This window comes from Elephas maximus, chromosome 15 (assembly GCF_024166365.1).
Source record: "Elephas maximus indicus isolate mEleMax1 chromosome 15, mEleMax1 primary haplotype, whole genome shotgun sequence".
Lineage (NCBI taxonomy): Eukaryota > Metazoa > Chordata > Mammalia > Proboscidea > Elephantidae > Elephas > Elephas maximus.
The window spans coordinates 18,669,458-18,696,078 of NC_064833.1; the positions used below are offsets into that span (position 1 = coordinate 18,669,458).

The window sequence follows — 26,621 nt, forward strand, 5'->3', positions numbered from 1 at the left end:
ATCTGGACTGATTAGGACTGGATGGTCCCAGATGCCGTCACATATGTGTCTGGCAGTTAGCCATGGCTGATGCATGGGGCCTCCTCCTCCACGTGGCCTTTGCAGCAGGGTAGCTCAGACTTCTGTACATGGCAGCTGGATTCCAAAAGGGCAAGTGTCATGGGGAAAATCATCTTGATGCAAAGGCAGTCTCCAAGTATACCACCAGACAGGCTGTCCTACAGTCATGGAACAGATTGGCTTATTGAACAAATGAAGAAGCTTGAATCAGATTGTTTGTGTAGCAGTTAAAATACGATCTCAAGTTTGTTGTCATTCCTGCCATTCAGAGGTGAGATTGATATTCTATTCCCTTGAATGTGTACTGGCCCTAGTGGCTTGGTTGTAGCCAATATAATACAATGGAAGGGATGCTGGGTGACTTCCGAGGTCAGAAAAGACTATGAGCTATTGCCTGGGTCTCTTGAGACACTTGTTCTAGATGAAGTCAGCTGCCATGAAGTCCAAATACTCTGCAACTGCTGTGCTGGAGAGGCTGCTGCGCTGGAGACAAGGTGCTCTGATCCATAGCCTCAGCTGAGGTTCCAGCCGACAGTCGCCGTCAACTGTCAGCCATGTGAGTGAGCCACCTTGCATTTCTAGTCCAGCAGAGCCTTCAGGTGACAGCAGCTGTGGTTGCCATCTAATTGTTCTTTGAGAGATCCCAAGCAAGAACTGACCAAGCAAGCCCTTTCTGAATTTCTGAGCCACAAAATCATGAGCAAAATCAACTGGCTTTTTTGAGCCACTAAGTTTTGACATAATTTGTTATTAGTGATATTAATTAGTACAATTTATTGACCAATTTAAAACACAGAGTGAGAAGCAAGGGGAAAGAAAGTGGGTAGATTAACAAATCTGGGATAGGGTATAAGTGGGGTGGAATAACCATAGTACCTAAACTGCTTTATGCAATGTTTGTGTCCTCTGTCTTTCTGCCATGTCAGTCTTCTCTGCAGATAGTGTGTTTATGAGGGCCAAAGTGGAGAGGCTCTGCAGCAGATTGAGGGGGCCTGGAACCAACATACATCTGTTCCGTGGCAGAGATACAGGAGTAAGTGTGTCTGGTCATCACTGTAGTTAGCCATCAGCCCACTGAGTAACTAGGGATTTTATCTGCTTTTCTTGGTCAGAGAATATATGAGGCCATAATGGGTGTCACCTGTAGGTGGCCAATTTAGGGATGTCATAGATGCCAATTAGAGGTAGTATGATCTATACCTTATTAATATTTAAGGTTTACTTGGTCTTTCTAGCCTTTTCTGTCTAAAGCAACACTCTTATTTGTTCCATCCTTTTTATCTATTTTCAACACCTTTTTATCCATTTTTTCTTACGTAACATATCTCATAAATAACTTTGGTCTACACTTTCTCTTATTTTCTAAACAACAACAACAACCCATTGATTATTCTGACTCATAGCAACCCTACAGGACAAGAACTGCCCCACAGGGTTTCCAAGGAGCCGCTGGTGGATTCAAACCCGACCTTTCGGTTAGCAGCTGAGCTCTTAATCATTGCACCACCAGGGCTCTCTTATTTTATTTTCTATAGAAAATGAAATATTTTAAATATCAGACCAAATATATTACCCCAAGTCCCAATGAGGAAGCATTTATCAGGTCAGGTTTGCTGATGTCCCATTCATTGGTCAAAGCAAGTCACGTGGCCAAGCCCACAGTCAGTGTGGGAGGTGATGACCCAAACGAGCGAGTACCAGAAGGCATGACTCACTGGGAGCCATTATTGTAAAAATCCACTACTAACGCAAAGCTAGGAAATGGTTGATCCAGGGATCACACTTTGAGCAATCTGTCTCTGGAGCCCACACACAAAACTGGTGTTCTAGAGACTGTTGGGAATGGGTTTTTACCTAGCAACTTTTTCAAACCTAACGTCCCAGGCCTGGACCCAATCCAATGCATCAGAATCTCTGGGTGGCAGGGGACACGGGGATGGGGAGTAATCCTAAACACTGGAGAATGACAAAGCTCTGCGGAGGCTTCCAACACTCGCTGGGGGTGATGATGGGGGTTTCCAGATGAGGACACAGTTCCAGCCCATAAAGAGCTTGCATTTTCCACAGAGAGCATTCTTAATCATCATTATTATACCACAGAGGAATTGCCGCGACATTAAATATAAAACAAAAACCCAAGAATTATTTTTCATGTTTCTTTAAGTTACAGCAGTGGTTTTCAAACTTGTGTGGGCAACTGGAAAACCAAAAACTAAACCCGCCGCCGTCCAGTCGATTCCCACTCATAGTGACCCTATAGGACAGAGTGGAACTGCCCCATAGAGTTTCCAAGGTGGTGGATTTGAACTGCTGACCTTTATAGTTTTTTTTTTTTTTTTGAGGAGCCGCAGCACTTCACCACTATGCCACCAGGGTTTCCATGTGGGCAACTGGAGGGCTTGTTAAAACACAGATGGCTGGGCTCCACCCTCATGGCTTCAGATTCAGGAGTCAGGGTGCGATCCAAGAATTTATATTTCTAACAAGTATCCAGGTGACGCTGATGCTGCTAGTTGGAGGCCAAACTTTGAGAACCAGTTAGTGATAACATTCTTCCTTTTACTCACATTTATGTATTTACATATTTATAGCACACACGCGCTCATACCAGGCTCTGGGCTGGGTGCGGCAGCGGGTAAGATAAGGACAGGATTTAGATCTCGCTTTCAAAGAGATTACGCTTATCCACTAGAAGGGGATCTATTCTCTCAGACCGTTGATTAAACAGGTTTAGATAAAGCAGAGATCGCCTTCTTTAGGGAAGATAAGGGAAAGCTTCATGGAGTAGGAGTCTTTGACCTGGGCCTTAAGAGACAGACACGTGGAAATCGCCAGGAATGGCAGAATTCTTTCCGCCTCGGCAGAGAGAAAAAAAATTACAAGCAACCACCAAGAAAAGGTCCGTGACAGCCGTGCCTCCGGGTCCAGTAGTAACAGTCTGCAGCTGCTGGCCTCAGAAAGGGAAGGGTGCTCTCGTGCCAACGTCTCAGTCGCAAGCCCTCCTCGGGGAGGGACAGACAGGCTGGCGTCACCCAGCCTCTGGAGCACGCGGAGCGGCCCTGGGCGCCCCAGAGACCGGGCCGCCGGGAAGAAGCCGCAGTGGGCGCCGACATGGCAAAGGGAGCTGCTGGGGCGCTTAGCTGCCCAAAGGCCGGAGCAGGGCGCGGTAGCCCCGCCAGGCGCCAGGCGGCAGCGCGGACTCTGGAGCGGTCTGGCCGTCTCCTCCCTGCCCCGCACCCGGGGCCCTTTCAGAGCAAGCCCCAGACTTAGTCATTGCGCTGGGGCGCCCGGGTGGCAGCTGCACGGTACGGTCGGGCGAGGGGCCGAAAGCACTTTCTTCCCTACCCTCCCGCCCGAGGCAGGCGCGGTGGACGCCAAGACCGCGAGCGCGCGGCCTCTCTCTCGACCCCACGCCCCCGAGGGGGGGGGGAAGCGTGTGCACGCTCCTCACCGGGGCGGGAGCGGGCCAGCGAGCCGGCGGACTGCGCCTGCGCGGCCCCGCCCCTCCCCTTCCCCATCGCCCCGCCCCTTCCCCTCCGCCCCGCCCTGTTACCCCTTAGGCAGCCGCTAGGGGTAGCGGCGGCGGCTAGGGCCTGAGAGCGCGGCTGCTTTGAGGGCGCCTGAACTCCGTAGAGTGGGGACTAGAAGAAGCGAGAGGGTGGGAAAGCCGGCGGCAGAGGAGGGCGGCGCCGGAGGAGGGCGGCGCGTGGCTGACTCATCCCCCTGAAAGAGCAGCCTGACGGACACACACACACGCGGAATCCGCCCGCCCGCTCGCGCCGCTCCGCCTCAGCCGGGAGGCGCCCGCCCGCACGCCCGCGCCGCCCGCCCGCCCGCCCTCTGCGGGCGCTCCCCGGCCCCGCCGCCTCAGGGAAAGTTTTCTCGTCGGAGGGGCCGGAACCGCCGCGGGATTTTGGAAAGGAAGGGGGACGGAACAGGAGGCGACAGCCGCGCGGCCCGGGAGTGCATGGTGCCCGGCGCCTCGGCCGCCTGACGTCGGGGCGGGGTCGGGCTGAGCCCAGCTCCCTCTCCCCGCAGCCTCGCCCGCAGTCCCTTCCCGGACTGCCGCCGGGGTCCCCGCTCCCCAGCCGGCCATGTCCCGGCTGCTGCCGCTGCTGAGGGGCCGGACGGCGCGCAGCCTGAGGCCCGGCCCGGCCGCCACCACCGCCGCCGCCGCCGCCGCCGCCGCCGCCGCCGCACCCCGCCCGCCGTCCTGGTGCTGCTGCGGGCGGGGGCTGCTGGCGCTCGCGGCCCCGGGCGGCGCCCCTGCCGGCCCCCGGGGGCTGGGCACCCACCCCAAGAAGGAGCCCATGGAGGCGCTGAACACGGCGCAGGGCGCGCGCGACTTCATCTACAGCCTGCACTCCACCGAGAGGAGCTGCCTGCTCAAGGAGCTGCACCGCTTCGAGTCCATCGCCATCGCCCAAGGTAAGGGGCGCGGGCGGGGGCCGGGCCGGGAGCCCCCTCCTCCCACCCTGCTCCCCTGCCCTCCCGGCCTCGGACCCCCGGCGCCGCCCGCCCGCCCGCCCCCCTCGGCCTCCTGGCCTCGTGCCTGGGACGTCCTAGGGGGGCGAACTTTCCGCCCGAGTGTCCCCGAGGCAGGTAGGACGGGCGCGATCGTTCCCTGCAGCCGGGGGCCCCCGCCGGGCTGCCTCCTCCCCAGACTCGGGATCCTGGAGCTTCAGCCGACGAAAGGCCAGCTCACATTGTGTTGATTTTGCTTTGGTTTGCTGAGCGCCCCCCTGCCCAGCCTTCCTGTCCCCAGCCCCTTGCTGCTTTCCAGCGAACTTGCAGCCGTGCAGGTGGCATGCGAAGGTGTCACAATCCCAGAGGGAGGAAGAAACTTTCCTGCAGGGTGATCAAGTGAAGATTTAGCGGTGTCCAGAAGAAGGGGTGTTGCTCCGTAAGTCAGGGATGCGCGCAGCTGCTGGTTTCCAGACACATCTAGTTGTACTGATTTAAGGAGCTGAAGGAAACCTTTTCCTGGGAAATGGAAAGAAGGGATCAATCAGCAGCTGCAGAGACATCCTTGCAAGCCCGTACGTGCTCGGTGCTGCCCAAGTTAAAGTCCAGTTTTTGTTGTTTGCCTAGAGGTTGCAAGAGTGAAGTAATTAAGAGGGTACTTTTCTGGGAATCTGTGGCTCTACAATAAAAAGCAGATTTCTGCTCAAAAGTAATTTGGAATGCTGAAACCAAGCTATTTTTAAGCTAACATGTTAAAATAGGATATTTTTAAAATGAGTGCAGAATGTGGTAGGTCAGATTTTGAGTCTAGGTGAAAAGGCTAAGCGTTCAGAAAATCCAAAGGAGCAAATGACTAAAATGATTCAGTCTTAAAATGTTTTTGTCATTTAAATACAGACAAAACATGTTGCTACCATTTCATGTTACTTTCTGATGCATTTGGAAGTTTTAAGTCGCCTTTTTTTTCCCTTGTAAGTAAGCAAACTTTGGTTTTTCGGTCCACGAACATGGCATAGATTTCCTGAGTTTAGAGCACATTTATCTGCAACATGGCATTTGATTTGTGAGAGGCACTTGAAGGTGTATTTATGTGTGCTAATAAAGGAAAGAATTATCTACCTCATAATGTGTACCTCTTTTTGATAGGCATGACTTATTGGTGCTACTTCTCCTTCAGAAACTTTTTATTAGCTGTGTCTTTTAGCCACTTTTTTCTCAGTTCAGGGACTTGTGGACTGAATTATATGTATTAGATGATTCCAGACCTTGTCTACCCACAATGCTTTTACAGAAAACATGTAACATCCCAGTCAATTCAGTTATTAAACATATTAGAGCATCATGATGTTATATGAAGTCATCATTGAGTACTAACACATCTGCAATCTGTGTACGCATTTAGTGTGCAATTTTAAAATACTCAATTCTGGAAATGTGCTCCTTGGAAAACAGTAGAGCCAGTCACATTCTGGAATGTTAGTGTTAAGAGTCTTTCTCCATTGGCAAGATTATTTAAACACGCATTCGACCTTTTCTAAGTAATTTCTTGGAAATTCTTCATTGTCAGCATTGTTACAGGATTGGAGGGCTCTGTGGATATAATTTTAGGGCAACTTCTTGAAAAGCATGTGTTACAATACAACTGGGTAAGTTTTCCCTCATACATTATTGTTGTAGCACACAGCTGCAGTATTGCAGTAGAGGTGCAACTATTTTCCAGTGATGATAGTTTTTAATTTAACATGGTTTTAAATATTCTTCGAAGAACCTGAAAATTTCAGTCACTGAATTTCAGGAGATCAGTTAGCATCAATTAAATTTAATAATGATGTAAGTTCTGTGAGGGAAATTAGTAATTTAAATTGTTTTTTTCATTTAAGAGAAACAGATATGGATAAAGGAAACAACATAGTAGTCAAATGTTTATCTCCTGTAGATAAGCTAAAAAAACTTTAAAGCCAACGGTGATGACTAAATTATTACTGTTTGAATCAAATGGCACGTAGGAATTCTGCTTCAATTTTTAGTACAGTCTTAAAACCCATTGCCGCAGAATTGATTCCGACTCATAGTCGGACTCATAGTGACCCTATAGGACTGAGCAGAACTTCCCTGTAGCGTTTCCAGGAAGTGGCTGGTGGATTCCCATAGGGTTTCCAAGAAGTAGCTGGTGGATTTGAACTGCCGACCTTTTGGTTAGCAGCTGAGCTCTTAACCACTATGCCACCAGTGCTCCAAAGAAAAAAAACCAAACCCAACCCAGTGCTGTTGAGTCAATTCCAACTCCAGTACAGTCTTAATCCTGTTAAAAAACCCATTGCCGTCAAGTTGATCCCTCTCATAGTAGAGTCTTAGTGCTCACTTATTCTTTTCAGTATTAACATGTCTATACATGTTATTAGGGAGATAACTGGAATCATCAGTTAGTGAATTAATTCATTAATCACTTAAGGTAGAGAGAATTTTACTGTGTTCAGAATGTATACAGCTCATTCTGTTGCTGAAATCAGCATTCTTTTTTCCAGTCAGGCAAATGAAAAACTTCCTTGTTTTTCTTTTACTGTTGCTTTTGAATAATGTTTTGAAATACTCAACTCATGGACTAAACCTGTGTGTACTAAGTGCACTTTCTAATGAAATAAATTCTCTTTTAAAAGAGCTGTTTCTAATTTTAGGAAATCTTATACTTTCTTGAAACGGGTGCTTTTATGACCCAGTGAAGTGTTTTGGATTTGGTGTGGAAACACGACAGAAAAACATCATTTCATGCTTTGACAGGGCAGTGTAATCTACTGGTAAAATTTGGTCTATTCCCTTACCTTTTTGATGTGTTTATCAATGAGATGTGATATAGCCTGTAACAAGAAAAAAAATTAGAATCAATTTGCAATGGACAAGGCAGACTTTGTGGCACATCTTATCATACTTAAATAATAAGTTGTGATTTTAAAATTACAAACAGATTTTCTCCTCAATATTAAAAATGTTGATGTTGCACTCTCAACTTAAACCTGCTCAACTCGGTCTCTCTTCTTCCAGAAATAGGCCATAGCCTGCTGACAGTGCACTGTTGGCTCATTGTGTTTACAGGTGGGACTGGCAAGCTGACGTTATTACAGATGCCTATCAGTATTTAGCCAAAAATTTTAAAACAAATTTGCTTGCCTGTTTTTGGAATTTGTATATCTACTTATAATTATTCATTTAAACTTTTATAATATAGCAATTTGGGTTGTGAAGGATGGGCAATGCTCATTGTATTAGTTATTTGTTGCTGCATGACACATTACGCCAAAACATAGTAGCTTGAAACAAACATGAATTATCTTAGACAGTCTCTGAGGATCAGGAATCTGGAGCAATTTAGGAGATGCTTCTGGCTTAGAGTCGCTCATGAAGTTGCAATCAGGCTTCCACTGGAGCTGCATTTGCTGAAGCCCTTGACTGGGGCTGGAGGATCCACCTGTAAGAAGACTCACTCACATAGCTTTTGGCTGGAGGTCTCAATCCCTTGCCATGTGGGTCTCTCCATAGGGCTGCCTGAGTGTTCCCGAGACATGGCAGCTGGTTTCCCCCAGAATGAGGGGAGGAGGCAGAGAAATAGAGAAACAGACACATTAAGCTGGTTAAGCCAGTTTTTTGTAACCTAATTTCAGAAGTGACAAGACATTCTATTACTTCTGCCATGGTACAGTATGGAGGGTGCTATGCAAGGTGAATACCAGGAGGTGGTAAATTATTGAGGACCATCTTGGAGACCAGCTAATGCAGTTATTTAAGGTGTTAATAATTAATGTTCAGCGGAGAGTTAGAGAAGAGCTGGCTAAGGTGCCTTGGTGGTGGAATGGTTAAGCACTCAGCTGGTGGTTTGAACCCACCCAGAGGCTCTGCCAGAGAAAAACGTGGCAATCTGCTTCCATAAAGATTACAGCCTAGAAAACCCTATTGGATGATTGTATTCTTGGCCTATGGGTTGCTATGTGTCAGAATCGACTCAGTGGCATTCAGCAACAGTGGCGAGGCATGATGAGAGATAGGATTTGGAAAAAGGAGCTTCTTAGGGAATATTTTCTTCAAATGTGCATTTAAGGTATTTTTTTATTGGATTTTTTTTTACATATAGCAAATAGTTGTTTAGCAGTGTCAGGGTGAACAGAACAGTTTTGTTCTCAATGTTAGGTCTTAATCAGCTTGGTTTTTTTTTTTTTTTCCTTCCTGATTTTCTATATAAGTGGTAATTGTGTACATTTCAAATTTGTTTTATTATGTATCTATATCCATATAGATTAACCGTTTAATTCCGAACTCTAAACTTGTAGTATCCCTCCCTTTGTGATTATTTTTTGAGAATTTACCAAGTAGCATAAGGGGCCTTTGATAAAATAAAAGACCAGAAGATAGAAAGCTGCTGTCAAAATAGATATTTAGAGTACTGAAAAATAACTGTAAATAAGATTGGTCATGAAGTCCTGGTCCACTAGACGTCTGGACCCTTGACAAAAGAATCCCTTTTTTCCTCAGCCCATTGATTATATGAGAAAATAGCAACTCTGGGACGGGTTGGGGGTAATCTTGGCTTTTGCTCAAAGAGAATAACAAAGTGGGCAAGAAAAACAGTTCATAAAAGAGGAATAAGGGAGGCATAGCCCTGACTAGGCCCAGCAAAAAGGGAAGGACTTGGATGAGGATATGAAGTGTGAAGTGTGAATTGAAGGCAGGAGGAGTAAAAGACCTCTGATAAACTGAGAGCTTCTGTACCTTGGGCCCAGAAAAGTTAAATGATGTTTTGCTACGATCAGTTGCCAGTATGGAAAGAACACAATTATAGCAGTGTATTCCAACAAGCTTAATTCTGAAGACTTCAGAGTTACTGGATATATTAGAATGGCCGTATTACTAGAGATCGGAAACCCTGGTGGTGTAGTGGTTAAGTGTTACGGCAGCTAACCAAAGCATCGGCAGTTTCAATCCACCAGGCGCTCCTTGGAAACTCTATGGGGCAGTTCTGCTCTGTCCTATAGGGTCGCTATGAGTTGAAATCAACTTGATGGCAATGGGTTTGTTTTTTTTTTTTGGTGGTTTATTACTATAGATTATCATTAGTAGAAAACAGATAATTTACTTTTTTCTTTCATTATAAAATGGATGTATGCTATTTGGTAATCTTTTATCATCACTTACGTATAACCAGCATATAACCATGTTCAGAATTATGTCTTACTTAAAACAAAATTATTTTATATTTCATGATTTTGTGGATCAGGAATATAGGCAGGGCTCAGCTGAATTATTCATCTCCTTCGTGAGATGTCTTTGGAGGTCAGTTGGTAAACTTTAGCTGGCAATTGGGCTGATCAGAGAGTCCAAGATAGCTTAACTCACATGTCTCACATATCTCGCACTTTGGTGGGGATAGCTAGGAGGGTAGGCTTAGCTGGGAGTGTTGACCAGAGCAGATGCATGTGGCCTTGCCAGTGTGATAATGTCGGGGTGGTTGTAATATCTAGATGACAGGTCAGGGCTCCCTAAAAAAATGTTCCAAAGAAGGCTGTAAGACTTTGTATTAGTTTCCTATTGCTGCTGTAACAAATTACCACAAACTTGGTAACTTAAAAACAACACAGATTTCATTCCCTTACAGTTCTCACAGTCAGAAGTCCAAAATGAGTCATCAGGAGTTAAAATCAAAGTATCAGCAGGGATCCGTCCTTCTGGAAGCTCTAGGGGAGAATCTCTTCCTTGCCTCTCCCAGCTTCAAGAGGCTGCCAGCATTCCTTGGCTTTTGGCCATATCACCCCAGTCTCTGTTTCCTTCGTCACATCACCTTCTCCCTCATAAGCCCTCTTGCTTTTCTGTTAAGGACCCTTATGATTACGCTTAGGGGACCCTGGGGGGTACAAATGGTTAGTACGCTTAGCTACTAACTGAAAGGTTGGAGGTTGGAGTCTACCCAGAGACACCTTGGAAGAAGGGCTTGTTGGTCTACTGAAAAATCAGCCATTGAAGACCCTGTGGAGCACAATTCTAGCCTGACACACATGGTGTCACCATGAATTAAGAGTCAATGCAATGGCAACTGGTTTGGTTTTTTTAGGATTATATTTAGGGCACACGTGGATAATCAAGGATAATTTTCTCATCTCAGAATCCTTAATCACGTCTGCCAAGTCTCTTTTGCCATACAAGATAACATATTCACGAGTTCTGGGACCTAATCAGAATGTGATCATCCTTGGTGGCTATTACTCAGCCTATCACAGAGTTGTTATGACCTAGCCTTCAAAGTCTAACATGCCGAAGATCATGCTGAAGGTTATTCAGAAGTGGTTGCTGCAGTACATCAACAGGGAACTGCCAGAAATTCAAGTCAGATTGAGAAGAGGACGTGGAACAAGGGGTATCATTGCTGATGTCAGATGGATCTTGGCTGAAAGCAGAAAATACCAGAAATATGTTTACCTGTGTTTTATTGACTATGCAAAGGTATTCAACTATGTGGATGGTAAAAAATTATGGATAACATTGTGAAGAATGGGAATTCCAGAACACTTAATTGAGCTCATGAGGAACCTGTACACAGAACAAGAGGCAGTTGTTTGAATAGACCAAGGGGACATCGCATGGTTTAAAGTGAAGAAAGGCATGTGTCAGGGTTGTATCCTTTCCCCATATTTATTCGGTGTGTATGCTGAGCAAATAATCCGAGAAACTGGGCTATATGAAGAAGAATGCAGCATTAGAATTAGAATAAGACTCATTAACAACCTACTATATGCAGATGACACAGTCTTGCTTGTTGAAAGTGAAGAGGACTTGAAGCACTTACTGATGAAGATCAAAGACCACACCCTCAGTATGGATTACACCTGAACATGAACAAAAATCTTTACAACTGGACCAATAAGCGATATCATGATAAACGGAGAAAATATTGAAGTTGTCAGGGATTTCATTTTACTTGGGTCCACAATCAACACCCATGGAAGCAGCAGTCAAGAAATGAAATGACGGATTGCATTGGGAAAATGTGCTGCAAAAGACCTCTTTAAAGTGTTAAAAAGTAAAGATGTCACTTTAAGGACTAAGGTACACTGGATCCAAGCCACGGTGTTTTCTTTTTTTTAGCAAATTTGCCAGATGCAATACTTTGTTTGATTTCTTTTTTTAAATTGTACTTTAGATGAAGGTTTACAGAACAAACTAGCTTCTCATTAAACAGTCAGTACGCATATTGTTGACATTGGTTAACAACCCTGTGACATGTCAACACTGTCCCTTCTCGACCTTGGGCAAACCATAGTGTTTTCAGTCGCCTCATGTGCATGTGAAAGTGAGATGCTGAATAAGGAAGACTGAAGAAGAGTCGATGCCTTTGAATTATGGTGCTGGAGAACAATATTGAGTATACCATGGACTGTCAGAAGAATGAACAATTCTGTCTTAGAAGAAGTACAGCCAGAATGCTCCTAGAAGCAAGGATGGCAAGACTTCTGACATACGTTGGACATGGTATCAGGAGGGACTAGGCCCTGGAGAAGGACATCATGCTTGGTAAAGTAGAGGGTCAGCAAAAAAGAGGAAGACCCTCAAGGAGATGGATTGACTCAGTGGCTGCAACAGTGGGCTCGAGCATAAAGATGATTGTGAGGAGGGCACAAGAGCGGGCAGTGTTTCGTTCTGTTATACACAGGGTCACTCAGAGTTGGAACTGGCTTGGCTGGCACCTAACAACAGCACCAACAACCTCGAAAGTCCCAGAGTATAATTTCTGCTGTACTCTGTTGGTCAAGTAAATCACTAAGGGCGGTCCAGATTCAAGGGGAGGGAAATTAGGAGGAGATACTCCATGTAAGTGACTATACCTAATAATTGCAATATATTCCTTTATATCAGTACCTTTAAAATAATCATTTTTGTTGAAAACCTTGTATTACATCCCTCTCTACTCTCTTAACAAACCATTACCATGTTAATTTTTTATTTTTTTAAGACTTTATTGTTGTTAACTGCCTTCGAGTTGGCTCAGACTCATGACAGTCCTATGTGTAACAGAATGAAATGTTGTCCCTTCCTATGCCATCTTTACAATCATTGGCATGTTTGAATCTCGTTGGACAATATCCTGTACTGATCCGTAGGATTTTCACTGGCTAATTTTGGATGTAGATCACCAGGCCTTTCTTCCTAGCCCATCTTACTCGGGAAGCTCTGCTGAAACCTGTCCACCATGGGTGACCCTGCTGGCGTTTGAGATACTGGTGGCATAGCTTCCATCATCACAGCAACATGCAAACCATCACAGTACGACAAACTGACAGAGTGGTGGTGACTTTAAGACTTTGGACCCTTGTTTTGAACATTCGTTACTTGCACTGGCGGCTAATACATGGATTCCTTTTATATGTTGAGACGTGTAGGACTATTCCCTCTGTATCAGAATTTCTCCACCTCAGCAATGTTGAATTTTGGGCCAAATAATTCTCTGTTGTGGGGTTTGTCCTCCACAGAGGATGTTTATCAGTGTCCTTGTACTCTATCCATTAGGTGCCGGTAGCACCACCCTCCCCCTGACCCAGTGTGGCAACCAAAGAAGTCTGTAGACATTGCCAGATGTTCCCTGGAGGGAAGGAGGGTTGCACAGTCGCTCCTGGTTGAGAACCACTGCTTAAAATGAGATACTGTAGGCCGTTTATTCTTTAGTTCCTCTGCCTTGTGTATCCTCTTTGCTTCTAGCCCATTGGTTTATTTTACGTTATTTGTCTCTGGATAGGGACAGAAGGATAACCCTTCATCTGTCTATCAGACTTCTCAGCTTTCCATCAAATAAGTGAGATTAGTGATGACTATTTTCCTTGATTGTGATGTTTCTTCACTTGTAAGTTCTTGACTAAATTCTAAATATTTGGCATTTTAGGAAATAAGACTTCCAGATAAGTCAAACACTGCTATAGTTTAATTCATTGGTATTTTAATTTGATATCGCCCATCTTAATAGTCACTTATTGCTTAGTTTTTATAGCCATTGTGACAATTTTTTTTTCTTACTTTTTAGGGGAACTTTATTATTATCATTGGCTAACTTACCCTATAATTTCCAAATACAAATAGTGACAATTTTAATAAACAAGTTTATGGATAGGAAAGTTGAAATAATACAAAGTCAGTAAGTTATAGGGTTGTCCAGAAGGTCAGGTGGAACTAAAGGTAATAGATTATCTTGAATGTTGGGGATGACCTGATATGGAACCATTATTGGTAGAGTTTGTTTCAGTTTTTCTAAAAATAGTGATGAGTTTGTTTAACTACACTCTTGCCTGGTTTCATTTGGTGTGTCAGAGTGTATAGCTAACTTGGGCAAATAGGGATTAAATCTTCGACTGCAGATTTTGTTAGCATCTTGCTCACGTCTTGAGTTGACTAGTGTGTAGGTTTACAGGACTCTAGCTTTGTCTTTTCCTCACAGGTTTGCATCTGGTTTAAGTTAACGAAAACAACCACATATATGTTTTTAAATATAGTAACTTAGTTCCCTCAATCAATGTGGTAAATGAGAGGCTCTTCTAGACAAAAGATAGATAACAGAGTCATTTCCCTTAAGCTCTAAAACATTTTCTTTGATGACTTTGATGGCAACATATTTATAAATATTGTATCTTTCTTAGTAAATGTATAAGGAGCACAGTTGAACTTCTACTAGATGTCAGAGTCGTTACTTATTGTATTTTAATGAAATTTTCTTTGGGACTACTTCTATGTGTAGACCTATTAGTTACCCCAGATACCTCTAGAACACAGTGCTGTTTCAGTTGGCATGCATTTTACCCAGTTGTTGTTGTTAGGTGCCGTCGAGTCGGTTCTGACTCATAGCGACCCTGTGCACAACAGAATGAAACACTGCCCGGTCCTGCGCCATCCTTACAATTGTTGTGGTAGTGAAATGTGTTGGGCTTAGTCACCGCCCTTAGTGAACCTCAGCCTCAGACTACTCTACTCTGTTTTTCTCATTCATCCCTTGCAGTTGTGGTAAATTCTGCTTTATAAGGAGATCTGCTTCTTGGCATCTCTCTTATTGCTTTTAATGCCTGCTCTTAGTTGTGCTATTTGTCAGTCTTTCATAGTGTTTTTCCTTTCTCTCTGTCTCTCTCTCTATGTGTGTCTTCTCAGTAGGGCTTGATCTTCATAGACATTTCAAGGTCATACAGACCACTACTTTCTTTTGTTTTCCCAGCTAGCCAGCTGCATGTACCACATTGTTATTGTCTTTGGCTCTTTAGCTCTCTCATTGAAGATCTTTCTTGTGAGCACTTTTGCTAACGTCTGGATTATGGCTGTTCAAAAGGTGGTTGTTCTGAGCATCTAAGAGGTAATTGAGGCGTTACTATTTAAAATTTCAGGGAAATGTGTTCTTTCTTGGATTAGTTTAGATTTTCTTCTGAGTTTTAGGGTAGGTTATTTAGTTTACTAAGTTATTAAAAAATTTTTTTAAACACCCCGGTATTTTGTAACACAACTTCTGAATTTCAACTCTATAATGATTCTTATATTTTATAGAAGAAATACTACTGCTACCACTTTGCTGCTGCTAACGATATCATTACCAATTATTAAGTATTTCCTGTGTGCCAAACATACTGAGCAAATGAGTTTTTATGTATTTTGTTTACGCCTCTTACAGAGAGAAGGAATTATTTCTGTTTTATAGTTTAAGAAACTGAAGCTAAGAGTAGTTTGCCCAAAATCCTACAACTTGTATGGCAAAGTATTTGGTTTTGTTTCAAGTTTGAACTAATTTATTTTTTATTGTGGTAAGTGTGTGTGTGTGTGTATATGTATACATTTACCATAATAAAATGAAACATTAACCATTTCAGTATTTTTACATGAACAATTCAGTGACAATAATTGCGTCCATAACGTTGTGCAACCATCACTACTATCTGTTTCTACACTTTCCTATCACACTTAACAGAGACTCAATGCCTCCTAAGCAACAACTTCCCCTTTCCTCCTCCCTCTTGCCCGTGGCAGCCGCTAATAGACTTTGGTCCCTGTACATTTTCCTGTTTTAGATATTGCATACTAATGGAATCATACAATATTTGTCTTTTTGTGACTTATTTCACTCAGCATAATGTTTTCGTGGTTCATCCACGTTGAGCATGTATCAGGATTTCATTTCTCTTTATGGCAGAATAATAGTCCATTTTATGTATGTACCACATTTTGTTTATCCATTCGTCTGTTGAGGTTTTTTTTTTTTTTTTTTTTTTTCCATCTGTTGAGTTTTTAACTTCGCTTTATCAGACTTGAACCTCTGTTCTTACTACTGGAGTTTTCTGGGTATTCTACCTGGAATTTTAGCACATGTTGGGAAAAAAAGAAACATCTCAAATGTTCAAGAAAAATGACATTTTCTAAAACATATTCTAGTTCATCTTTTGTATGTTTGTACTTAAGACATTCAGCACAAAAGCAGATATGGCATTGTTACTTTGAAAATAAGGGAAGTCAATGTGTAAAAAGTTAATATTGTGCGGGAAATTTGGGCAAGTCAGAGAGCTAGTGTTTGGGACTTGTAACTGTCATAAATCTCCAACTTCCAGTCTAATTTTCCTTTAGATTTTTGAATGAAATTAGTTTTTAAAAAATATTTCATGTAATATTTATAGGGAAACTTTCCAAACTCTCAAATTTTATTCATTTGACAACTCTTTGTTATTGTACCTACCATATCATAGATCCTGTGCTAGATGTTGGAAGTACATCAGAGAACTAGTTGTACAAGATACCCTCATGAAGCTTACTTTTTTTTGTGTGAGAGGAGAGGTATGAGACAGTAAAGCAAATAAAATAATTATAGATCGTGTGTGCTGTAAGAAGAATAAATAGGATGTTATGGCAGTTACTTTGGATGACTTTATCTGGGAAGGTCTTTGTGTAGGTGATATTTAAGCTGAAAATCAAGGATTGAGAAAAACCCAGTCATTGAGACAGCTAGGAGAAGAACATTCTAAGAAGAAGGAAAAAAGCAAATGCCAAGACCCTGAGATAGAAGTGAACTTGACATAGTCTAGAAATTGATAGAAGGCAAATGTAAGTGGAATGCAGTGAACTAAGGGGAGAATGGAATAAGATGAGATGGGCAGGTAGGCAGAAGCCAGATTAGTCAGGGCTCTTTTAGATAAACCATTGGAAGGCCGTTTATGAGTTTAAGCATGAGAGTGAAATAATGGAATTTAAAGAGCACTTTGGCTGCTATCGGAGAACAGATTGGTGGGTACAAGTGAGCATACTGGGAGCCCACTAGGAAGGTGTTGGTGAGCCCACTAGGCTGATGGTGGCTTAGACTAGGTGCCTTTGGAAATTAAGAGACGTAGATGGGGTTGAGATACATTTTTGAAAGTTAACTAATGAGTCTTGACTTATGGATTAGAAAGGGGCAATAACTAAGGGAAAGAAAATAGGTAATTAATGACACCTACGTTTCTGACTTAGTGGTTGAGTAAAAGGTGGTGCTGTTCACCAAGAGGGAAAAGACTGGGGAAATGGTTTTGAGGAATGGAAATTAAAGAGTTTAATTTTGGACATGCCAAGTTTAAGATACCTTTGAGAATGTGAACGGAGATCTTAGGCACTAGGTATGGTTCTTAAATTTGTGAAGTTTATGTTTTAGGAAAGATAGAGACAATTTAGCTTGCAGTTATAATAGTGTGATAAGCACTGTGGTAGAGCTTAGATGTATTGAAGTGCTTAAGAGGTATACCTGATCTGGGAGGGGAAAGGTACAGGGGCAAGGTTTCCTACAGAAAGTTGACATCTAGAGCTCAGTAGGAGGTAGCCAGACCTGGGTTAGGGGTGTGTGTGGAGGCAAAATATTATGAATAGTGGTACCATCACGTTTGCATTTTGGCAAGCTCACTTTGCATACAGTGTAGAGGCTGAGTAGTATAGGAATTAGATTAGAGGCAGGGAGACTAGTTAGGAGAACTTCGCAGAAATCAAAATAAGCTATCATAGAGCCCTGAGCTAGGCTAAAAAAAAAAAATCAACATAAGCTATCATAGAGCCCTGAGCTAGGCTAGTGGAACATAAAAATGTAAAGAAGTAGTAGACAGTTTTGAAAGAGTATTTAGGAGTTAAATAAAAGAAAATTTAATTGAATAATTGAACATTTAACTGATTCCATGTACGGGCATGAGATAAAAAGAAGAACCAAGGATGATGCCAGTTTTCTGTTTTGGCAATTGACAGGATAGTGACATCCTTCACACTGGAAGGGAATACACAGGGAGAAACAGATTTTGGAGTGGGGAAGGTGAATTCATTTTTAACTTCTTGAGTATTAGGTACTGGTGAGATAGCCGTATAAAGATATCCAGTAGTTAATTAGATATGTGGACCCCGAAACTCCAGAATGAGGTACAAGCCTTGGTGGCACAATGGTTAAGTGCTCAGCTGCTAACAGAAAGGTCATCGGTTCAAACCCATCAGACAACAGACAGCAAAAACCCATATAGTTAGTAACTAAGGCTAGGGAGAGTAAGTTAGGTGAAAAGTGTTGAGGATCTAGGAGGGAACTCTGAGAAACACCAGTGTTTATTGGAAGGCAAAAAGAAGAGCCAGAATTCGGAGACTGAAGAGGAGCATCGGTCAGGGAGACAGGAAGAATAGCCAGCATAATCTATCTCACAAGCTAAGAAGAGAGCATCTCAAAATAGAAGGAATGATCTGCTGCTTCAGATAGGTCAAGCAAGAGGGAGACTGGGGGGAGAAAGGTCCATTGGATTCACTAACAAGAAGGAGGTTGATGTCTCTGTCAGAAGCAGTTTTATAAGAACTGTGTGGGGACTAGCCAGATTTCAGTCAGCTGAGGAGAGAGTATTAATAAGGACTCATATTTGGATATGGAGAGGAGGTATGAGGCAGAGGCTTGATTTTTCTCTGAAATGATCTCTACTCATAGACCAGAATTCTGAATTTATTTTAAGTATATGTTACTAGTATGCCCATTTTTTCAGAGACAGTCTTGTGTAGAATTTCTGTTCTCAGAGGCATTATTCTAATGCTGAATGGATTCAGATTTCCAAAAGTCAATTGCAGATGGTACAAAAAAATTAACCTACATATACCAAGATAAAATTAAATTAATAAGCAGTTATTGGAAAAATACATCATGTATCGTGCCTTTAAACTTAAACATTTAAAAAAATTTTATTGTGGTTAAAAAGGGGCCCTGGTGGCACAGTGGTTAAATGTTTGAGTACTAACTGAAAGGTCGATGGCTCGAACCCACCAGCTGCTCCGCAGGAGAAAAATGTGGCAGCCTGCTTCCATAAAGATTACCGCCCTGGAAGCCCTGTGTGGCAGTTCTACTCTGCCCTGTAGGGTTGCTGTGAGTAAGAATCGACTCGTCGGCATTGGGTTTGGATTTTTTGTTATTGTGGTTTTATGTGTCTGTATATTTATGTGTGTGTGTGTGTATATGAGAAAAAATTTGCCGTGTTAACCATTTTAAGTGTACAATTCAGTGACATTAATTATATTCATTATGCTCAACAAGCATCACCACTGTTTCCAAGAAATTTTCGTCACTGCAAACAGAAACTCAGCACCCTTGAGTGATAGCTCCCCATGCTCTCCTATCCTGAGCCCCTGGAACCACTAATCTACTTCTGACTCTATGTATTTGCCAAGTCGAGATATTTCATATAAGTTAGGGTCACTGTGAGTTGGCATTGGCTTGAAAGAATGGGTTTGGTTTTGGTTTTAGGATCATACCATATTTGTCCTTTTGGGTCTGACTTACTTCACTTAGCATAATTTTTTCAAGGTTCATTCATGTTGTAGCATGTATCAGAACTTCTTTCTCTTTATGGCTGAATAATACTAGATTGTATGTATGTACCACATTTTATTTAGCCATTCATCTGTTTACGGGCACTTGGGTTGTTTCCACTTTTTTGCTATTGCGGGTAATGCTGCTGTGAACACTGGTGTACACATATCTGTTTGAGTTCCTGCTTTCAAGTCTCTTGTGTATATACCTAGGAGTGGAATTGTTGGGTCATATGGTAATTCAACGTTTAACTCTGTGAAGAACTGGCAAACTGTTTTCCACCTCAGCTGCACCCATTTACATTCCCACCCGCAATTCAGGAGGATTCCAATTTCTTTATATCTTTGCCAACACTTGTTATTTTTCATTTTTTCTGATAATAGCCACACTAGTGGCTGGGGAAGGAGCCCTAGTGGTACAATGGTTAAGTGCTCGGCTGCTAACCTGAAGGTCAGTGGTTTGAACCTATCAGTGGTTCTTAGGGAGAAATGCCCTGGCATTCTACTCCCATAAAGGTTATAGCCTAGGAAACCCTATGGGGCAGTTCTGCTCTGTCACATGGGGTCACCGTGACAATTGACTAGTTGGCATTTAACAGCAACAGTGGTGTTAACCCTTTCATGAGTAATGGGATATATGTTTGCCTGCCTACCTTTACTGCCTCTCAGAGTTTTGGTAAGGTACTGTACCACTGAGAGTACATGCTGCCGGTAGGCAGGGAGCTGTATGACTGTTGGAAAACGGGAGAAAGGAGCATATGCTCTGAATTATTGTTTTCACAGTGTATTGTAGGAAGTGGTGCTGAATCTTTTTTTTTTAGGTAAAATACAGATTTTGAAAAATTTTTGTGGGACACATATGTCCCTCTGTCCTCTGAGGGTAGGATTTTTGGGATGAAGCCAAAAAAAAAGTCCATATTACCTACCAAAAATTTAGACACACTCAATGATTCAGCATGCATTCCATTAATGAAAAAACATTATGTAAACAAAAAAGTAGAAAGAAAAATTAATTTGCTAATGAAAGGATTAGGCATCTTTTCATGTGCTTATTGACCATTTGTATATCTTCTTTGGAGAAATATCTATTCAAGTTCTTTCTTCATTGTTTAATTACATTGTTTGTTTTTTTGTTGTTGAGTCGTAGGAATTCTTTATAATGTTCTGGATAGTAAACCCTTATCAGATATATGGTCCCCAAATATTTTCTCCCATTCTGTAGGGTGTCTCTTTTCTTGATAAAGCCCTTTGATGTGCAAAAGTTTTTAATTTTGATGAAGTCTAGTTTATTTTTTTCTTTTGGTGTCGTGTCTAAGAATCCATTTCAAAAGCAAGGCCTTGAAGCTTTACCCTCTGTATTGATTTCTATAGAATATTCCATTCCTCATCATTCAGTTTATTAATTTATATCAATATATGCTTGATGATTCCTATGTTACCCAAGGTTATAATTCATTACTATTATTTGTGATCCTCAGGCTATTCTGTAGCTGGCCAGTGAAATCCTTTCAAGCTGCCTTTTGTGTCTTTTTTGACATGTCCCCATCACTCTTTGAGTACTTCCTTAGCTTTTGGCGCCACAAGGTGTTCCAGCTCATCTCGTACTTTTCCTGGCCTCACCCTGGACTCAGCCATTTCTACAGGGAATGCTGGCTTTCAGAGTATAATGATGTTTAAAAATTAAGATCTGGGTACTAGGTGTGTTCATTGCTGTTAGAGTGTTGCTATTGCCAGGCCCCCACAGTGAACTATATTGACAAGGAACTGCCAGAAATTCAGGCTGGCTTCAGAAGAGGACGTGAACCAGGGATATCATTGCTGATGTCAGATGGATCCTGGCTGAAAGCAGAGAATACCAGAAGGATGTTTACCTGTGTTTTATTGACTATGCAGAGGCATTCGACTGTGTGGATCATAACAAACTGTGGATAACATTGCGAAGAATGGGAATTCTAAAACACTTAATTGTGCTCATAAGGAACCTTTACATAGATCAAGAGGCAGTTGCTCGGACAGAACAAGGGGATACTGATTGGTTTAAAGTCAGAAAAGGTGTGCATCAGGGTTGTATTCTTTCACCATACCTATTCAATCTGTATGCTGAGCAAATAATCTGAGAAGCTGGACTGTATGAAGAAGAATGGGGCATCAGGATTGGAAGATTCATTAACAACCTGCGTTATGCAGATGACACAACCTTGCTTGCTGCAAGTGAAGAGGACTTGAAGCACTTACTAATGAAGATCAAAGACCACAGCCCTCAGTATGGATTGCACCTCAACATAAAGAAAACAGAAATCCTCACAACTGGACCAGTAAGCAACATCATGATAAACGGAGAAAAGATGGAAGTTGTCAAGGATTTCATTTTACTTGGATCCACAATCAACAGCCATGGAAGCAGCAGTCAAGAAATCAAGAGACGCACTGCATTGGGTAAATCTGCTGCAAAGAACCTCTTCAGAGTGTTGAAGAGCAAAGATGTCACCCTGAAGACTAAGGTGTGCCTGACCCAAGCCATGGTATTTTCAATCGCATCATATGCATGTGAAAGCTGGACAGTGAATAAGGAATACTGAGGAAGAATTGATGCCTTTGAATTGTGGTGTTGGGGAAGAATATTGAATATACCATGGACTGCCAAAAGAAAGAACAAATCTGTCTTAGAAGAAGTACAACCAGAATGCCCCTTAGAAGCAAGGATGGCGAGACTGTGTCTTATATACATTGGACATGTTGTCAGGAGGGATGAGTCCCTGGAGAAGGACATCATGCTTGGCAGAGTACGGAGTCAGCGGAAGAGGAAGACCCTCAACGAGGTGGATTGACACAGTGGCTGCAACAATGAGCTCAAGCATAACAACGATTGTAAGGATAGCTCGGGACCGGGCAGTATTTCATTCTGTTGTGCATAGGGTCGCTATGAGTTGGAACCGACTTGACAGCACCTAACAACCACAACAACCACAGTGAACAGATTGTGAATATATGAATGTGTATATTTATATATATAATATATATCATGTTTATATTTCTGTATCTGTCTATATACTTTATAAAGTAAGAGTTCATACCAGTTTATCGAATTCTACTGAATACCAAAGGGTACATTCTAGCTTTCCCCCTTTTTATGTTTCTAAGTTGATTCTTTAATGGAGAAGATACCAAGCTCCCATTATCTTTTAAAGGTTTATTTTTTTGATCACTTCTCCTACATATTATCAATATAATATCACCAGCACTGCACATTTACTCCTGCAGATGCCCTTCTCATCCCAGCTAGGGCTCTGACTGCCTGAGCCACAACCTCCTGCCATGTGGAAGCCTTTCTTACCCTGCTTGGGCTCCAGCACCTTGTGCCAGACTGACTCTCCCTTTCACACCCCGAGTGGACACTCCTTACCCTCCTGGAAGTCTGAAACTCCACTCTGGACCTCTGCGGTTTTCCCTGTTTCCTACACAGATGCCTGCCATGCGTAATCTCCCCTTATGGCTTTTGGACTGAATTGTACAGGAAGAAGAAGAGGAATCCTTCTCCTCCACTTATTTAAAATCTTGTAGTGCTTTACGGCCAAACCCAAATCCTGTCTCTTCTTAGAGGCTGTTTGCTACTTCTTAAGGCCACAGTTTCTCCTTCTAGAAACTTACACTGTGTTTTTTCTTTTTCTTTAATCATTTCATGTATATTTATATGTCTTACTGAGTCCATGTAACCTCTTGAGATTGGGTGCTATTTTCTGCAAGGTTTTTTTTTTCTCGTTTGTTTTAAAAATCACCTTTAAGAACCTTTTTTTTTTTTTTTTTGCCGTGCTGAGTGTGAAAGTATTTAAAAAAAAAAACTTGCTAGTTGATTTATGTTAAAGTTCCTTTATTTATATTCATCATTTATATGTTTATATATTTAATCATTGAACCCTGCTTCATTAAAGATTAGCTACTCTTTGGCTGATAGTTGAATGATAGTAAATTCAAGTAATTTATGTGAAAAGCATGTTGCTTCTCAGGAAAAGAAATCTTGTTCCCTTTCTATTTTTCTTCAGTGTATATGTGTTTTTTTCTTTTTTTTTAATGTGTAGGAAAAAAAAGATTGTATCAAATTCTAATGGCCTAGTATATTTTTTCTGTATTAATTCCCATTTTATTAAATAGTTCATTTTTTGTTATTAAAGGTAATCTCTGCTTTGCATGGTTCCGATATGTATGAACTTCAGTTACCACATTTTAGTTAATACCTGTTCCCCAACAACATGGTTTAAATTTTGTTTACCACAGTATATTAACTGTGAGTAATTGTATAAAGTACAGACTTTGCTGCTAGCGCCTCGGTCCACAAATCAGTAAGTAGCAGACGTGTGTCGTGATCAGTGACCAATTGCATCACTTCTTTCAGAGCCTCTCAGTGGGTGTTCACTACACATCTGGTACTCATTTCACACACAGAACATATAGTTGTGTTGCCTCCTTGTCTCCCACTGACAAATCCATGTAACATTTTTCAGAAATGGGTAATCGAAAGAGGGTATTGGCCAACAAATATGAAAGTCCAGCAATGAAAAAAAAAATTATACTGCCAAAGTGAAATTTTAATCAAATATAAATGAAGTTATAGAGAAATAGCTGACTGTGAGAACGCTCACACTGCCCTGGAACTGCTGCCATCGACAGACTGTGGATATGCAGCCGGAGGAGCTTAGTGAAGGTGAAAGTATTGATATACGCCAGTTAAGTAAGGAGGCTGTGATAAAAAGAATGGAGATGTTTCAGAAGAAGTGACTCTGGCAAAAAGTTCACATTAAAGGAATGCTCAGCAATATTTCATGACCTTGAAAGCACAAAGGATAAAATGTAAGCTGATCCAAACTTAGCAAGGAGTATGACAGTTCACCATATCATAGAAAAGATGATTGCTTTATATTGTAAGTTACACGATGAGGAGCAGAGGGCCAGCACAGTTCAAACCACTCTTGATAAGTTTTTTTTAAAGAAATAGAACACTTTAATTCTCCATGTTTCTAATGTTTTAAATTACAGTATACTGATCTTTACAACTGGATTGATAAACAACATGATAAATGGAGAAAAAACTGAAGTTGTCAAGGATTTCATACTACTTGGATCAACAATCAGAATCGATATAACCAGCAGTCAAGAAATCAAACGCTGTATTACATTGGATAAATTTGCTTCAAAAGACTTCTTTAAAGTCCTGAAAAGCAAAGCTGTTACTTTGATGACTAAAGTGCACTTGACCCAAGCCGTGATGTTTTCATTTGCCTCATATGCATGCAGAAGCTGGACAGTGAAGAAAGAAGACAGAAGAAGAATTGAAGGCATTTGAATTGCAGTGTTGGTAATATTGAATATGCCATCGACTCCCAGAAGAAAAAACAAATCAGTCTTAAAAGAAATGCAACTGGAATGCTTCTTAGGAACAAAGGTGGTGAGATTTTGTTTTGCTTACTTTGGAAGCATCTCATCAGGAAAGACCAATCTCTAGAAAAGACATCATGTTTGGTAAAGTGGAGGGTCAGTGAAAATAAGAGAAACCGTCAATGAAATGGACTGATATAACACAATAGCCTCAACAATGGGCTTAAACATATCAAAGATCATGGAGATGGCACAGTACTGGGCAACTTTTCTTCCTGTTATACACAAGGTCCCCGTGAGTCATGAACCGACTTGACAGCAACTGCCAACAACAAATAAATGTTAGTCTTATTTTTTATACTATACATTGTAACTGACAGTAACAGAATTTTTAGTGTTTTGACAATAAATTTTAACAGTCACAGAACAGTAGTGATTTTTTTCCTTGATGATAAGGTCGCTTTGCGTAGTTTCAGCTTGCACTGTCATTTTTATGACCCTCACGCTCCAGTGCATAGTGAGGACTGCTTGTATACTAGCATATGACACTTCAAAATTTCATATATATTTTTCATTTACACAGGTTTTATTTACTTTATTGCTTTAATACATTTTGATTTTAGAATATTTTTAGTGCGCAGATATCCCAAACCTGAGATTGTCATTATGAAGCATGTACAGGAGGTATCATCAGCAGAGACCCCTGATAGTTTTGGTACAGTACAATCTTTACAGCATTAATGGTTTGTCAGATGTTTAATGCAAGTAGCAAAGCATCTGTTGGACAAGACTGATGGCTTATTTGAAGTGGAATGCATTGGTTATGATTACAGTCTTTTATTTATTTATTTTATTAACTTTTATTAAGCTTCAAGTGAACGTTTACAAATCCAATCAGTCTGTCACATTTAAGTATACATACATCTTACTCCGTACTCCCACCTGCTCTTCCCCTATTGAGTCAGCCCTTTCAGTCTCTCCTTTCGTGACAATTTTGCCGGCTTCCCTCTCTCTCTATCCTCCCATCCCCCTCCAGACAAGAGCTGCCAACACACTCTCAAGTGTCCACCTGATATAATTAGCTCACTCTTCATCAGCATCTCTCTCCCACCCGCTGACCGGTCCCTTTCATGTCTGATGGGTTGTCTTCGGGGATGGTGCCTGTCCTGTGCTGACAGAAGGTCTGGGGACCATGGCCGCTGGGATTCCTCTAGTCTCAGTCAGACCATTAAGTCTGGTCTTTTTATGAGAATTTGGGGTCTGCATCCCACTGATCTCCTGTTCCCTCAGGAGTTCTCTGTTGTGCTCCCTGTCAGGGCAGTCATCGATTGTGGCCGGGCACCAACTAGTTCTTCTGGTCTCAGGGTGATGTAGGTCTCTGGTTCATGTGGCCCTTTCTGTCTCTTGGGCTCCTAGTTGTCGTGTGACCTTGGTGTTCTTCATTTTCCTTTGCTCCAGGTGGGTTGAGACCAATTGATGCATCTTAGATGGCCACTTGTTAGCCTTTAAGAGCCCAGACGCCACATTTCAAAGTGGGATGCAGAATGTTTTCATAATAGAATTATTTTGCCAGTTGACATAGAAGTCCCCTCAAACCATTTTCCCCAGACCCCCGCCCCTGCTCTGCTGACCTTTGAAGCATTCATTTTATTCCAGAAACTTCTTTGCTTTTGGTCCAGTCCAATTGAGCAGACCTTCCATGTATTGAGTTTTGTCTTTCCCTTCACCCAAAGCAGTTCTTATCTACTGATTAATCAATAAAAAACCCTCTCCCTCCCTCCCTCCCTCCCCCCTTCGTAACCACAAAAGTATGTATTCTTCTCCGTTTTTACTATTTCTCAAGATCTTATAATAGTGGTCTTATACAATATTTGTCCTTTTGCCTCTGACTC

General features: G+C 42.0%; 1 protein-coding gene across 2 annotated transcripts in view; it reads left to right on the plus strand.

Moving 5' to 3' along the window:
* The first annotated feature begins 3,868 nt into the window (after positions 1–3,868).
* Positions 3,869–26,621, plus strand: part of TMEM65 (transmembrane protein 65) — a 68,721-nt gene continuing 45,968 nt past the window's right edge. For both annotated transcript variants that reach the window (XM_049854353.1, XM_049854354.1), the window contains exon 1: positions 3,869–4,488. In XM_049854353.1, coding sequence (XP_049710310.1) covers positions 4,155–4,488 — 334 coding nt within the window. In that variant the 5' untranslated portion in view covers positions 3,869–4,154. The remainder of the gene's footprint in view (positions 4,489–26,621) is intronic.